Genomic DNA, 16,645 nt, shown 5'->3' on the forward strand with positions numbered 1-16,645 from the left:
TATCCTTTGAAAAATAAGACTTGCCCAAAAATGGCAACTAGGCATTCCATTTTTCTCGACTGTAACCTTGGCTTAAGGAGGCATTTGGTGCCTAGTTTACATACCGTGTTTCTCATATTATAAGACACGTCTTATATTTATATTTTCCTCAAAAACCCCCACTATGGCTTATTTTCAAGGGGTGTCTTATTTTTTCCCTCCTCCTCCTGCCGTGGCCGGCATTGCTGCTGCACCTATCACTATGTCTTATTTTCGGGGTATGGCTTATATTCCTTGAATGCTTAAAAATCCTGCTATGGCTTATTTTATGGGTATGTCTTAAAATATGAGAAACAGGGTATCTGAGTCTCTAACATTGCACCAGCTATGCAGAGGAGGTTAGGGTACAAACCCAAAATGGAGCATCAACAAACCTTTTGCCTGCCCTTCATTGTCGCGTTTGAATCACATCCGCACCAGGCTGGCTGCACAGAGCTGGAGGAAAACACTATCCTCAGATGAACTATGTGGAAACTTTCAAACTCCCTCCTGGATGCAGCCTCAAAGCCAGCGTACATTTCCTGCTTCCGAACAGCACTGAGTAAAATATCTCTTTGTACCTACAACTCATGGAGCACTTTCAATTCACAATGTCCTTCACAGTCCTTAATGCCCTTTCTTTCACAACAACCCTGCAGAGCAGGATGCTATTGCTGCCGCTGCCCCCAAAAAGGAGTACTTGCTAACAGCAGAAGGGCAGCAGTGGCTGTTGAAATCAGATCTCCAAGACCTAGATCCAAAGCAACCTCTCTCAGCCACTAGGCCATACAGCACACTCTCTTTCCGAAACAGAGACACAGCCTCTCTCGGTGCAAAGAAGAAAACAGTTAGTGCAAAGTCGGAGCGGATTCAAAGCAGGTATATGCATAGGGCCTAACGCACAGACAAGTGCCTCATTTTCATCTTAGTTTGTTAAAGACAATAACAAACTAAGCAACCAGCCCAACTCACCTGTCCCAGGCCTTCCCATGATTATCTCCTTCTTAGGTGTGGGGTGGCTGGTGTACTCTCCAGGGACGATGACAGGGAGGAGGGCTGCAGGAGAAGGATGGAAGGCGACTGGCTGGAAGGGGGAGGAGACACTGAAGATGGGCGGGGCCTGCTCAGAGGCTGAAACCACGCAGGGTTGGCTGGAAGGCAGAGTCCGTCCCACGTTGATGGGCACCGGCATCTGCAGCTGTCCCTTGCCTGGCAGGTGCTCCTTGGAGCCGGCCTTCCCCACCCGTGGGCTGCCCACCCTCCCCTCCAGGGGCTTTTCGGTGAACTTGGAGGGCAGCGGCACGTCGGGATTGCGCACGATGACAGGCGAGTCCCTCTGCACGGCGGGCACCCTGCGCACGGTGGGGCTGGGGTCGGAGGTCAGCCCGGCCGGTGGGGGCACCAGCAAGAGTGGGGAAGCCTGTTGGGAGCGGGAGGAGAAGGGCCCCGCACCGGCGGGCGACACGGCCCGGAAGCCAGCCGGTGTGGAGGGAGTGGGCGTGTGTGAGACGGACTCGACGCCCGAGTCGAGGCTCTCATTCTTGTGGAAGTCGGCTGCCGAGCCTGTGCTGCTGTGGTGCGAGTCCCCGGCTTTCCGCTTGCTGGGGCTCATGGGCACGGTGAACGTGAGGTTGGTCTGGAAGGTGATGCCCGAGTGGTGGCGCTCGCGGGAGGCCGCGTGGTGCAGCATCTCAGGGCTCAGCACGGTGCCTCCAACGCCCTTTGGCGTGCTGGCGCTCACGTGGCGGCTGCGGGCAGCAGCCCTCTGGATGACGGGTGAGGCATTGATGGGGCTGAAGTTGGCCGGGCGGAAGCCAAAGAGGGGAGAGGGAGAGGGAGAGGGTGCCGGTGAGAAGGGAGACTGGTTGGAGACGGGTGAGAAGGAAGGGGTGCCCGAGCGAGAGCTGCCCAGGGAGACCAGCATGACAGCTGCTTCACACTCATCAAACTCGAAGCGGGACAGGTCGGCGGGGGGCACCAGGCGGGGCCGAGAGTCCCCCCGTGCACTGCTGGCCTCACTGTCCCGCGAGGTGTCATCCCAGTCAAATTCAGCGCTGCCCTCCCGCAGCCCGCTGGCCCGTCCCTCTGAGAGGCTCTCCATCTCCTTGGTGCGCATGGAGAGGTGGCGTGAGCAGTAGCCGCGCCGCTGCGACTCCTTCATGCAGCCCTCCCGGGAGCACAGCCGCCGCCACTGCTTCCCGTTGAACTTCTTGCGGATGCCGTTGGGTGTGCACACCACGTCCCCCTTCTTGTACTTCTGCTGGGCCGCCGTGAGGGGTGTCCGGGAGCGGGACGAGCCCGGGGTGCTGCATTTGTCCACGGACATGACACTGCTGCTGCGGCTTCCGCTCGCATCCGGGCTCAGCAGCGGGGACGGCTGCTCGGGGAGGCGAGGGAAAGCCGGGGACTTGGGCGGGGACAGGATCTGAGATGGCACCACCACAGACTTTTCCTCTGCCCGCACACAGGCGCTGATCTTGGAGACTTCCGCGTCTTCTGGTTGTTTTGGGTCCGGGCACGGGAGGGCCAGGGCAACCTTCTCTTCTTCTGGCAACGGAGGCGACTTTTCAGGCGGTTTGCTGTCCTCGGGGGCAGCTTCACAGCTCCATGGTGGGCGCAAGAGGCGCAGGGCCGAGCGTGGCACCCAGGCAGAGTCTTTGCGGGCTGCCGCAGTGCCGGGAAGGACGACGGGGCAAGTAAAGCGAACTTTGTAGGAAGCCGGCTTGGCGCTCACCTCGACAACAGTGCCTTCCCGGTAGGCCGTCTCCTCAGGGTCCGCGCAAGCACAGACCAATGTGCCAACCGCCAAGGCCCCCGGTGGAGGTGTGGCGTCCAGGACCACGTCCACCACGGCGGAGCCCAGAGCCCCTTCGTAGTACGCTGTGACGCGGTCGCTCACAAACTGCACCCCCAAGTCCTGCCCACGGCGGATCTGCTTCACTACAGCCGGCTGAAAGAGCCCTTCACGCCGGGCCAGCACCCGCTGTGAGCGCAGCTGCCGCAGGTCGTAGTCGCTTGGGGCCATGGCCCAGGCGTCCCCCGCCCCCTTGTCGTTCTCGTCCGCAGAGTGCTCACTGGCGGTGTCAGTGCTGGACGAGGGGCAGCGCCTGGGCTCGTCCTCGGCAGGCCCCGCTGCGCCTTCGCTGCCATTCGACTCGTCGCCCCCCGGGCACTTCCTGCAGGGCGCCCGCGACTTGAAAGTGGCCGTCTTGCGGTTTAGGGAGGCTTCCGCCCCACAGGCCTCAGTCCCCGGGTCCCTGCCCCCCTCGGGCAGCTTGTAGGGGTCCTCGGGCATCCCTGCCAACTCCTGCAGGCCGGGATCCATCTGCGTTTGCAGGCACCGGGCACCTGGGATAGGCGGGGCTTGATCTAGAGACTCCTCCCCTGCTCCTTCTTCGGGCTTGGGCCCCTCCTCAGTGGCCTTCCGCTTCTGGGCTTTGGCCGCCCGGGTGGAGGGTGGGGAGCGGCTGCTGCTGCTGCTGCTGCTGCTGCTAATAGAGGAGGAGGAGGAGCCAGCAGCCTTCCTCGCTGGTTTCATATTCCCTCCAGGCTGGGTGTGGACTCAGGGAGCTGAGGTGAGAAAGACAAGAGGCAAAGGTTACAAGAGCAGGCAGAGGCTCATTCTGCCAAGGTTCCAGCGAACCAGAGTGACAAAACCCCATACCTGCTCTTTTACTGGTCCAAGGATCTGGCCTCTCGTTCCCCACTATTGCAGCCACCCAGCTTCTGAGAACCTGGGGATTTTGTTTCAAGCTAAAGGGTGGGGATGTCATATAGAATCATAGAGTTGGAAGGGAGTCACCTGGCCCAACCCCCATGCAATGCAGGAATTTCAGCGAAAGCATCCATTATATTCTAAACATTTAATAACAGAACTCTTGGGTATCAAATGAACCTGAATGTTGGGAAGATTCAGGGTAGAAAGTACTTCGCCAGTGCAGAACTCACTCCCACAAAGGGCAGTGACAGCCACCAGCTTGGACGGCTTTAAAAGCAGCGCAGGCGAGTTCATGGGAAATAAGCCTATTGGTGGCTGTACCCTCCATGGCTATTCTCTGCCTCCACAGTTGGAGGCAGTAATGCCTCTGAACACCAGTTGCTGAAAACCACAGGAGGAGAGAGTGCTCTTGTTTACAGCTTGTGGCTCTTAATCCAAGGGTCATGGGTTCAAACCCCATGTTGGGCCAAAGATACCTGCATTGCAGGCGGTTGGACTAGATGATCCTCCAGCTCTAAGATTCTGTGATTCACGTTCTGCTCATTGGTTCCCCAGAAGCAAATATAGGGCCACTGTGAGAACAAGACGTTGGACTAGATGGGCCCTTGGCCCGATTCAGAAGTCTCCTTGTAGAATCACAGAATTGTAGAGTTGGAAGCGACCCCCAAGGGTCATCAAGTCCAACCCCCTGCAATGCAATTCTTAAAACACTCCCTGCTCCCATTGTCTTTTCCCAGCTCTAACCCTAAAAAAGACCCTTCCCGCAAGCACAAATCCACCTGCTACTTCTCACTTGTGTGAGGCTCGTGGCAACATATTCCATAGCCTCGGTCCAGTATACCTGAAGGAGCGTCTCTACCCCCATCGTTCTGCCCAGACACTGAGGTCCAGCGCCAAGGGCCTTCTGGCGATTCCCTCACTGCGAGAAGCCAAGTTACAGGGAACCAGGCAGAGGCCTTCTCGGTAGTGGCACCCGCCCTGTGGAACGCCCTCCCACCAGATGTCAAAGAGAAAAACAACTACCAGACTTTTAGAGGACATCTGAAGGCAGCCCTGTTTAGGGAAGCTTTTAATGTTTAATAGACTATTGTATTTTAATACTTCTGTTAGAAGCCGCCCAGAGTGGCTGGGGAAACCCAGCCAGATGGGCGGGGTATAAATAATAAGTGTTGTTGTTGTTATTATTTTGCCCCGTCCCATCATTCTCTGCCCACCTCCCAGCCCTGAGCTCCTTCACCTCATATAACTGTATTCAGAAACAGAGAAAACACAAACACCGCTTTGGTAGGCACTTAGCAGGCTACACTAATGGTTGGGTAGCACTTATAGCCACCCCTTGCACCACTGCCATAAAAATCAAGAACAAATGAAATAAAAAAAAGAGCATAGGTATTCCTGCATTGCAGCGGGTTGGAATAGATGACCCTTGGGGATCCCTTCCAGCTCCCACCCACCCACCCCAAGGAAAGTCAGTCATGACACTTAACTACGCTATGTTATAAATCAGGAACGGGGAACCCAAGTCCCTCTTAACACCACCAGACTACAATGCTATCCTTCCTGGCCATTGGCTGCGCTGGCTGGGGCTGATAGGAAATGGAGTCCAAAAATACCTGGAAGATCACAGGCTCCCCGTGACCATTCTACAGAATGGGAGAGCAAGCATTCAAGCAACACAGAACTCTTCATCAGATGAAGGCGTTAAAACTTACTATATAATACAGGGTTCGGTATGGTACGGCTTGCACCTTCAACATTCTGAATAAGAGGCACCTGGGTGATGTTAACACCAGGAGGAGGTCCTTTGCCTTTGTTAGGGCAAAATTTCCCTAACAGCCTTCATTTTTAATTATGCAGCAGAAGCATCCATGGGGAATAAAAAGTGAGAGGCAAGAGGGTCCTGGGGACTGGGTGTTATGCCGTAAGGACCGTCAGATTTTATGGACCAGGCAAGTTTTGCAAGGTCCCTCAAAAAGGATGTTCCCTGAGCAGCTTATAAAGAAACGTGTAAGATAACCCCCCCCCCCAAGCAAGGAGGCTTGCTCGGCCTAAACAAATCGGGCTAGCATAATAAAAAGATTTCATCCTTTCCAGCATCTCTTGAGACACACTTCTCTCCATTTCTGTTTACCTCATCAGATGCTTCCCGAGTTTGTCTGTGCTTCATTGTGCCAAAGGCCAGAGAAGAAACTCACATGAGGCAGCGCAAGAAAACGGCATATCCTCACTTGTTCAATATGGCCAACACGTATTCTCAACGGCTTTCCATAATGTGCTACCCTGGTAAGGGGTGCAGAGACCTCAGGCATAACCCAAAGAACCCCAAGTTCTGCAGGGGGAGGTTCCTTCCTTGTTCACATGTCTCCCCCTGCTGCTACTGGCTTGGGTACAGTTGGTGGGCAGGGAGAGGAATGCTCGGAGACCTCCGGAGGAATCCTTCCTAGTTCCCGTCTAATCTGAGGCCTGGAGACAGGAGCAGGGTGCAAAGGAATGTGGAAGAGTTGCAACCCATCCGCAGGGACGTAGGCCAAATCCCCTCCTCTTCCCCACACCCCACCAAAAAGGGAGGGAGAAGAGGCTTCCTGGAAAAAAACAGACTATGGTTGAACAGTCTCAAGGATTGGCTCGACACAGCATTCCTAATGTTATCATTCCGGACGCTCTCCCTGGCTTCAAGCTTCCTCGAGAGAGAGGTTATGCCAGACTCTCCATGGCTGCTGCCCCCCTTCCCCCATTTCAAACCCTCTAAACATGTTCCTCTTACTCCCACCTTTCCCCCAGATCTGCTCTGGATTCCTTCAGCTGAAGATCTGGGTGCTCTGTTCCCGAGTGGTGAAGCAGCGGCACTCTGTATGAGCTCAGAGGCACACGCTGTTACTCTACATACCTTTGGGCTGAAATGGCAATCGGAACAGGTCCGCATGCTAATACCTCGTGTGGCCGGGGAACAATTAAACCTGATCTCACTCCCACACACACCTTCTCCCTGCACAATCTCCTCCCCCCCACCCCATATAGGAAATGTTTTGAGTATTTTCATGTTACTACCCCCCCCAGAGTCATATACACACAGCCATGTCATTCTTCCTTAGCATCCCCCTCCCCAAAGGCAGCAAAGTATCACCTGCTCCTGTCCATGGCCTTATATCTGAAAGACAGACCCTCTATCCCACAGCACCTCCCACAAGTGACCTTGCTCACCCCAAATGCTGAGCAGAAGACTTTCCTTCGCTCTTGGCAATGGCCCCACCACGCAACTAACTTCCCAAAGACCCCTCCCATGTTATGCAACTCCTCTCCGCACCAGCCTGGCTCCCTCTTTCTCTCCACCCCCACCCCCACCCCAACACACACAAACACCTCCTGCCACGCACACACAATGGCCAGGCCTCCCTGCCAATCCTCCCATCCCATAATAACTGGTGTTGGGTCTCAGCCTGGACCGCTGCCCTGCTCAAAGTCATCCCACCACAGCCAGGATCATCGCTCCTCTCCTCCTGGTGGTGCATCACAATCCACTTGCCCTCCCAAACATGCCCAGGGAAGGGGAGCTGGGGGGTTGGGTGGTCGAAGCTGGTCTCTCGCCTTGATCCCATCTGCCTTAGCAGTTTCAAAAGAGATCGTATTCCCCCTGCTAGAATTATTTTGAGTAAAACCACCAAAAGTTGTGGCACATAAAAAGCGGGCATCTCAGCTGCTGCTGCTGCTGCCTCTCAACTCTGAGGGTCCCCATTTTGGGGCTGCGGGAGTTGGTACCTCCCGGGACCTAATGGGGAGGAGGGGGAGTAAAGTTGGTGCATCCCACTCCCTCCTTTTCCTTTGGAGGCTATGGTGAAGATGTTAACCCTATGTGGAGCCTCCTCTTCCCCTCCCCCTCCTTGGGAAGGGGGGCACTGGAGTTAATATCACCCCCCTTACCTGAATGACCCCCTCTTTCCAGGGAGTTTAGGATAGCCAGAATTCTTTCTGCAGGGAGTCTTGGTACAGTCCAGTTTTTACTCCCCCCCCCCGTTTCTCCGATGGTCCAGCCCGAGCCCCTCTCGGCCCCTCCGAGCCCCTTTTACTCCAACAGACAAAATGGTGAATGAATCTGGACCAGCTGGAACCACTGTCCAATCGGCACCCACAACTCCATGACAGATTTTCGTAAACACCAATAGCTCGCCTCCAGAACTTGCGCATTCCCCACCTCCCGAGACAGGCAGCGCGTGCGGCCTATCAGTGCTGAAAGGGGTCGGCCAGACTATTCAAAGCATTCCTGCCCCTCCCTTGAGAGAAGCACTTACAGTAGCCTGTAGAAAGGTGAATTAAGGAAGAAGTGGGAGAAGCCCACCATACAGTAGCCAATAGGAACGGAGAGGCGGAGCAAGAACACAGACTTGTTTACCGGGCGCCGGGAGAACAGGAAGAGCGAGGTTCCTCTGAGCCTCATGGGACATGTAGTCTTTAAGGACTTTCACCCACAGCTGATTGATTCTTCCAACCCTCGATGAAAGAACTTTAATTCCCATGACGCTACGCGAAACACAGCTGAGGCAGAAACGGGGAGCTACGCTTCATGGGACTTGTAGTTCTTGTCACTCATCCTTCCCATACTGCGTAGGTGTGAAAGACAACAATTCCCATAGTGCCTTGTTAACCAGGCTTCTACCTCATTAGAAACGCTGAGCGCGCAAGGGCTGCCGGCCGTAGAAGTCATGGTTCCCAAAGTATTATGGAAGAAAGCAGGAAGTTACCAGAGAAAGAACCACAACTCCCAGGATTCACCGCGCCGTCCCTCAGGATGGTCAGGGTGCCGTAGAATCTTCAGGGCCAGCGATACCGATAGGAAAAGCAGAGGGACGTACTCGTAAAAGACTAGCGCACCCATCATGCTTTGGGGCAACAGAACTCTAAAGAAGCCAAGGCTCCGCGCACAGCCTTATGGGATTTGTAGTCCAAAAGAGCTGCCAGCCCTGTAAGACATCCTGGGGAGTTCCCCTAGGAAAGACTACAACTCCCATCAAGCTCTTCCGCTTGTTACTTCTAGCCCGTCCCCTCCCCCCGCAGGGCTGCAAAGTACAACTGAGGCAAGCGGAGCGAACGGGGAGGGTGGACTTCGTTCCCATCCCAAGTCTCCTCGGCGGAAGGTCCATTTTTACGTAATTTGCATGTCATTAGCATATTCATAAACTCACCGGTCGTACGCTCCTGGCCTCCCTTGTCCCGGCCGGGCCGCTCGCGCTTCCCCTCAGCAACAGCGGAGCCGCCGCCGACAGCTCCACGGCCAATCAGCGTCCGGACCGGGATCCCCTTCCCCACGTGGGGCTGAGGAGGCGGGATCGGCAGCGGCCAATCCGCGCCTGGGGCGGCCGAGGAATGAAGTCACCAGGGCGGGCTCGCATTGGCCGGCGCTGCCGGAGTTCGTAGCCAACCAGGACGCGCTTTCGGCAGACAGGAACGGGCGAGAAGTCGGGAGTTGTGAAACCTGGAAGATGCGGCTGTCGGCGGAGGGGACGCGCGACTTATCGCTCGCACGCGCGCGCACACACCTGCGCGTGCAGGCCCGTCACTTTCCCACAAGAGCGTGCAATGCACACACACACGTTTTGCGCCAGCAATTGACCCCGATGCAACTTGAGCAAATGCAACAAGCACGATCTACTTGGCGTTCCAGTCAAAACAATTATCCGGAGCGCTGTGCAGTTTTCGCCTTCTCAGCTCCGCAACACACACACACACACACACACAAAAGAAAGCAGGTCAGCCACACTGGCGCGTGCTACGAAAATGCACGTAGGCCTTCTCGGGTAGGTTAAGTTAAAGCCTTCACCACCAGCTTTACCATCACCACCCTCTTCGCCTCTGCTGAGTTTTTGCAGAAAGGAAGGGGAAAGGCGTGTTCACGCCGCCTGTAAATTACCCTCCAGAAACGCCCTGGCTGCGTGTTATTTAACTTGCGCGGCGGCGTGTCTGGTCGTGCACAGCTACGGATTCCTTCTGCCTGAAGTTGTAGTTTTAAGTACAGTAAGCGGAGAGCGCAGCGAGAGGGGCCTCCGTGCCGTGGCAGCTGTTTTCCTCGGGACAGTGGTGTGTCTTCTGATGCTCATTCTCTCACCTCCATGTGGACAAAGCGCTGGCCCGTTAGGTTTGACTTCCAAAGCAGCTGCTCCTCAAGGCACCCAGAGCCCTCGGCCAAATCCTGTCTCCTTGGAAGAGTGTTTGCAGTTGCCAACACAGAAGCACAGCAGGGTCCGGGAAGTGAAGCAGTGTTAGGCCACATCCTCACCATACATTTAAAGCGCCATGATGCCACTTTTAAAAGCCATGGGTTCTCCCAAATAATTCTGGTAGCTGTGGTTTGGTAAAGGTGCTGAGTTGTTAGGAGACCCCCTGCATTCCTTCATCATCATCATCCTGTTATTATTTATATGGCACCCATCCGACTGGTTTCCCCAACCACTCAGGGTGGCCAAAGCACTTTCTTTCCCTCAATGAATTCTTAGCACTGTAGCAACCCTTAACAAACTACAGTGCCCAGAATTCTTTTGGGAAGAGAAAATATTCAAATCTGGTAGTATTATTATTATCTTCTGAGATCCAGTGATCTCAGAGTTCACTTTAAATGTATGGTGCATTCACAGCCTAGTGAAATGGGCCCTGCAAAAATGCATTTAACCTGTTCAGTTGTTGTTTAAATAGCAGCTGAGGAGGGAGAGGTCCCAACCAAATTTGGGAAATTTGTACCCTGAAGAGAGGGAGTTAATCTTTCCACAACATGGTCCTGATGAAAATCACTGTCATCCCTTAGAACCTGCCATTCCCTCCCAATGTGAATTCTCCTTTTTGATTTATATCGCTGGTTCCCAAAACCACTTGAAAATTGCGGGTCTTAATGACTCTCTTGTCTTTTGTAACAATTGTAATGCACTGCACTAGATATAGGGCTTTAACTGTTATTTTTTATTGCTTCCCCCCCCCCCTTATCTTGAATTTTTATTGTATTACAATTCACATTCCATAGCATTCAAAATGTAATACAATAAAATACAAGATAAGAAAGAAAAGAAGCAATAAAAATGCAATTACAAATCAACATGATTATTTCATGTGGACATGGCTGTGAACCACCTGAATGAAGCTTGTGGGCCACTGGTGGTTCACAATCTAGGGTTGCCATATTTTGAAGAGCAATAAGGAGGACACACTTGCCGAATTCTACTTTTAACTATGGATCTCCATGACTACTCTCATCATGGAAAAGAAGGGGTGTCCAGAGAAAAAGAGTACATATGGCAACCCAAACATAGACCACATTTTGGGAATCCCTGATCTATACCATAGCAGGATTCAGATGCAAGATTAGGAAGGCAGAGAAGGGTGTTTCTCCTGTAGTGAATTTCTATGGGGAACAGGGTGTTGCACTCATGGAAATAGGCATTGTGGAAGCATGCTTTAAAGGCTCAAAACGTGGGTGGTGGTTCTGTTTTAAAAGCTTGACATTTAGGGTACTTTTCAGCCTTGTGATCTGTGCAGGGCTGCAGTTGAATCATCGCCATGTGTGCCTGAAGGCCCTTTGCTCACAAAGCATCCCAAGGTGACCCAACGGCCTGGACACGTAGAAACATATTCCCTCTTCTCCTGGTTTGCTTTGGCTCCCAGCAAGTCTTACTTAACAAGAAAACGTCTCGTGATGTTTGCAAGTCAGCAGCACTTTTAAGAAGAAGCTGGTGCTGTAGAAGATACAATCTCACCTATTGCTCTGGGACTTGGTGTTGTTTATGTGAGCGCAGGCAACGGACGGCGTCAGAGTCCCCTTGCTGGATCGGTTCAAAGCCCCTCTAGGCTAGCATTCTGTCTCCAGCAGGAGACAGACGCAGGAAGTTCCACCGGCAGTGCAGAATAGCTGCAGGTTTATGTCAGCAGGGTCACAGTCAAGAAGTGAGAGGCTGCTACATGGAAGCCATATTCAGTTGTCAGATGTGGTGTAGTGGTCAAATGCTTGTTACATTCTGCAAGAGGGTCCCTGTCTCCAGCATCCTAGAGCTGCCCAATCAGCGTGAAAGGGGAGCTTTCTAGGCACTGCTTGCGACAAAGCTAAACTGAAAACACAAGGTTTTGTTACATGCAATGGAATTTCAAGGAAAATACAAGTCACTCTGAAAGGAGATCGCTCCGAAATCCCTTGCCTGTGTATATGCACAGAAGATCATAGAATCGTAGAATTGGAAGGGAGCCCCGAGGATCATCTAGTCCAACCCCTAGAATATGAGAGAAAATAAATAATATTAAATAAATGCCTAAAATAATTATTACGTTGGTCTAGTACAGTGCAGGTCCACCACTGCTTGGCTGTGTCCCCACTCTCCTGAACTGTCCTTTATTTTGCCTGGCAACTTCCTGCAAAGAATCCTGGGGGTTGTAGTTTGGTGAGGACACTGAAGATTTCTCACTTGGCATTTCCGCCTCCCAGAACTTCAAGGTCTTTGTTGTTTGCAAAAGTTGGCATTCAATCATGCTCACAAACAGACAAATGCCGATGTCAAGGCTGGTGCCAGCAGCGGTGTGGGGCTGACTGAAAACCCACATGTCCTCCAGTTGATTTCTGGAACAGGACAATCAAGGCTCCTCAGCAATGTCGATCTTCGTGAAACATCCAGTTCTTTTTTGGGGGGGGAGGGGGTAACAACCTCTTAAACACCACAAGCAGAATTTCCAGACCGATAAAATGGTGGCATTCCCTTTAACCTTCTTGTTCCCTTTAACATTATTGTACCCTTTCCTAGAAAAGCCTTGAAGGAGTGATGATGTGATGCTGTGGGAAGCAGGAGGGAAGCTGGTGGTGGCCTTCTCTTCTGGGCAACTTTCCAGGGACCACATGCTAGGGGTGGGCAGGGCCAGAGCCAAAAGTGGGTAGTGCAATTAAAATGAATTTAACTTTGCTCGCACACCCATCTCCATTCAGGTATGTGTCAGGCAGCTCTCCAGGGTCTTAGAAAGACGTCTTAGTTGTGCCTGCCCAGGAATTGAACCTGGAACCTTCTGGACGCGAAGCAAGATGCTCTTCCTCTGAGCTGCAGCCACTTGGACATTGTAAAGAGGACAAAACTGCACATGATACATATATATACATATATATATATATATATATATATATATACACACACACACACACACACACACAAACACACACACACACACACAAAATATTATATATATACCGGTATATGGGGATATTGCCATATATGATGAGTACCACTCAGGAAGCTTGGCCAAAAGAAAAGAGGCACATAAAATAACTCGGCGAGAAGACCCAAGCAGGTTGCTTTTTGGTGCGTTCACTGGTTGCAACGTTGCAGGGAAATTTGCTGGGATAATGATAGTGTGGGAGACTTGGTCTGTTTTCTCAGGTCCACCCCTCCTCCCCTTCACATTCTCAGTACCGGAAGGCAGAGGGTTAAAGTCTCATTCAGGCAGCACCTGGTGGGGGAAAGCTATAGGCCTACTGATGTACAGCAAATGTATAGGATGGCTTTGCATCGAGAGAACAAACTGCTGCTGCATTTCTACCCCACCTTTTTTCTCCAAGGAGCAAAAGCTAGGGTACAAGGTTCTCCCCATCTTCATTTAAACCTCCATCATCTGGCAGTCCCCAGGTTGGCAAAGGCTGAGCTAGCTTAATCTGATGCCTACCCCAGGCCCTAGGGCAGTCTTTCCATTTCCCCCAGGCCTTTTAGACTCCTCCTCCTTAGCAGTTTCAGCAATTATTCATGTTTTATTAGCCCGTGTTTTTTAATATCAATGGCTGTTCCCATACGACGGGGTTTCTCAGCTGATTGCTGTCTTTATGCTATATAGGATATTTTGTTGACAGTTGCTGTTTTTCCAGCGTGAAATTTTATTTATTGTGTTTGTCATATTGGATGTTGCATATTTGTTCTCAAACTGCTTAGCGGCATTTTTGCTGCTGCTGCTTCCCCCGCCCCCCCTTTTTTTTTGCATAAGGCATAAATGAAATAATAATAGTATGTCAAAACTCAAGCAGTAAAGCTGAACCCGCATGCACTGAAAATAGATGGTCCAGGTTGCTCCGTGGAACGCATTGTACAGTACCTCTTTGGGGCTGCAGTCCTATACCCAGGTACCTGGAAGTAAACTCCATTGAACTCAACTGGACTCGTTCTGAACATTGCACTGCAAAACTCTGGTATAAGATCTGAAGCCTGCACTGGAGGGGTAGGGAGTCTGTGTCACTCCAGATGTTGGGACTCCAACTCAACAGGGATGATGGAAGTTGTAGGCCAACAACATCTGGAGGGCCAGAGGCTCTGCACCCCTGCTCAGTATCCTAAAATTAGATATTTAGAAGAAGGAGAAAAAGAATTATCTGGAGACACCCAGTCTCCCAGCACCCCACCCAACTGCTGGATCCAGGATTTTGCGGGCCCTTGGGCACACAGCAGCCTCAGGGGCCAACATATAACAAGCAGGACTTACAAACAGAATTATCTTTGGCTGCATCTGATACTCTGTGCAAGGTGGAAACGGCAGCATTCTCAGTGCAATGGGCTCTCTGCTGCTCTTGAAGCTCCCACAAATGTCCAGTCATCGTGCCACCCTCTGGAGCTAGCTTTGCAAGTTCCTCTAGCACTTTTCCTAAATAGAACTGTGTTGATGCTGTGAGGATATCCTTGGAATGCAGAACATAATCTCTATTTTAGAAGCTAGTCCCCACCCAGGGCAATAGAACATATTCTCCAGTTAGCTTTCCGTAAGCATACCAGTGACTTACACACACACACAGGACATAGGATCCGGATCTTTCCATATTAGTCAATGACTGATTTACATTTGACTTCCAGCTTGGCTGGAAAAGAGTGTCTCTGAGCATGTGAAAAGCATCTTCCTCTTGCCACCTTCATGTAGTAGGGGTCAGGGACAGCACTTCCAGACAGGCATGGTGTGCTGCATCAGAATATTGAGCCACTGGGTTTTCTGTAACGCAGCTGCTGGTGTTTCAGATCTGATATGTAAACAATAGTGGGGGGGGGGATCTGCTGGGAGCACTGTAGAGGTCCTCGATGAGTGGGAGGAAATTGTTTGGATAACCACAAGAAATGCAAAACTAGAAAAGAAATGTATTTTTTACCCCTTTCTGTTGGTATACAAACACACAAGCTTTAGAGACTCTTTAACTGGGTGGAATGAAAATACACCTGATTCTCAGCTATGTCAGAAGCAGTTTAGGTGACCAAAGCAAATATTTGCCATTTCTACTTAATCACACACACACACACACACACACACACCAGTTCAAATGTTGACAAGTAGGGTGCTGCAATTATCCAAGAAGCTGTGGTCTGTATTCTTGGTTTCCATTTTGCCATGATAAAACGTTCTATGGTGCTTAAAAGCTCATCCGCTTCTGATCACACACACATACACAAATTGTCCCAAGATGCACGAATCCAGAGCTGAGATTTGGCAGAGAAAATAGGTTCAGATGGCCTCTGGCCCCACCAAACCCTTCAGCTAGTGGCCAGACACAGAAGCCCTTAAGTGCACTTTGAAGCCCTTAGGTTTCAAAATTGGAAACAGGTGGCCTCTAAAACGATGGGCACCTCTCTTTTTTAAGAAAGAAAAGAAACAGAAACAAAAGCTCCCTTTAGTTTTGGAACATAAAGAAATACGCGCTAATCTCAGCAGTTTGACATTCTCCCAGCAGAGGGGAGACAAATTGATGTTTCCTGGGACCCAGGCTGCTGATAACTACGGGTTTTCTTTTTCCCTTTTAATTGCATTACAGTTAGATACACTTCTATGTCTAACCATAAAACTTTTCTTTTGAGAGTAATATATACTTAGAGGAAACTCCTTTTGCAATAAAACAGCTAGCACATTTGTGAAACTAGCAGGATCTGGTTATGGTTTCAAACTGGATGGGAGACCATGTGTTGAGATCCTTGCAGGGGATTCAACTACCTGCTATGGCTTATTTTATGGCTACGTCTTATTTTAGGAGAAACAGGGTAGCTGAGCTTTGGGATCCGTTCCAACTCTACAATTCCAGGGTCCCCCTGCCCACCTGTATTTCACTGATCTGGGCACAAGAGAGCCAGTGGGCAGCCTCTTTCTGAAGCCCAACAATTCCACCGGCTCTTTGTATCAGGAGTGAATGAATTGACTGATTATTTGATTTCTATACCACTTAATATGTTAAAGATATATCTGAATCGCACTGAGTGCTGTGGAAGCTGGTGTGTGTGTGTGTGTGTCTCATAGGAGCCAACTCCTAGGGGCTGAGGACCCTTCAGACCCCCCAATAAAATATTTGAAGCCCCTCCCCCCAAGTTGATGGGCATTGCCATTCAGATGGTGTGCTTGCGCCTTGACCAATTATACGGGGCGGAGCTTGCATCCCCTCCAACATTTCTCCGGTGAAAATCAGGGCATCCTAAGGAAAAGTGGCACATTCTGGGATCAAATCAGAAGTGTCTGTAAATCTGGGCCTGTCCCTGGAAAAGAGGGACATTTGGAGATTCTGAGCTTGCTTGCTCCCTCTTTCCACAAATATTTTATTCAAGGTGGCACTCCTGATCAGTGTTGGATTTATGTATAACCTAAACAAGCTATACTGTTTATATTGCCCCCACTCCCAAAAAAATTTAAAGAAAAAAAAACTGGATGTACATATCCAAAATGTAAGATAAAAAACAAATAAAATAAAACCTACATACAGCAACAGTGTTTTGTGTTGTGTAGGCTCCTATGGTGTAAGTAACGGCCCCCACCTGCTAGCCTGCTCCCTAAAATATCACTGGTTTGCTCGTTTCTTATATTTAGGGGGCCTACATTCTGCATGGACTTTGCATTCTGCATGGACTTTTCAACAATTACTTTGATAAAATACATATTTTGTTATGTGCAAAT

General features: G+C 51.0%; 1 protein-coding gene across 6 annotated transcripts in view; it reads right to left on the reverse strand.

The window, feature by feature from the left end:
- Window positions 1-9,839, reverse strand: part of CIC (capicua transcriptional repressor) — a 44,048-nt gene extending 34,209 nt beyond the window's left edge. For 4 of the 6 annotated variants that reach the window (XM_088672610.1, XM_088672609.1, XM_060275626.2 and 1 more), the window contains exons 1-2: window positions 8,914-9,839; window positions 991-3,588 (exon numbers count right to left, since the gene is read on the reverse strand). In XM_088672610.1, coding sequence (XP_088528736.1) covers window positions 991-3,556 — 2,566 coding nt within the window. In that variant the 5' untranslated portion in view covers window positions 3,557-3,588; window positions 8,914-9,839. Of the gene's footprint in view, window positions 1-990; window positions 3,589-5,867; window positions 6,223-7,654; window positions 7,815-8,913 lie in introns of those variants that run through there. The other 2 variants (XM_088672607.1, XM_088672608.1) reach the window with 2 other exon arrangements.
- Between the last annotated feature and the right edge of the window lie 6,806 nt (window positions 9,840-16,645).

The sequence above is a fragment of the Zootoca vivipara genome, chromosome 6 (assembly GCF_965207765.1).
Source record: "Zootoca vivipara chromosome 6, rZooViv2.hap1.1, whole genome shotgun sequence".
Classification (NCBI taxonomy): domain Eukaryota; kingdom Metazoa; phylum Chordata; class Lepidosauria; order Squamata; family Lacertidae; genus Zootoca; species Zootoca vivipara.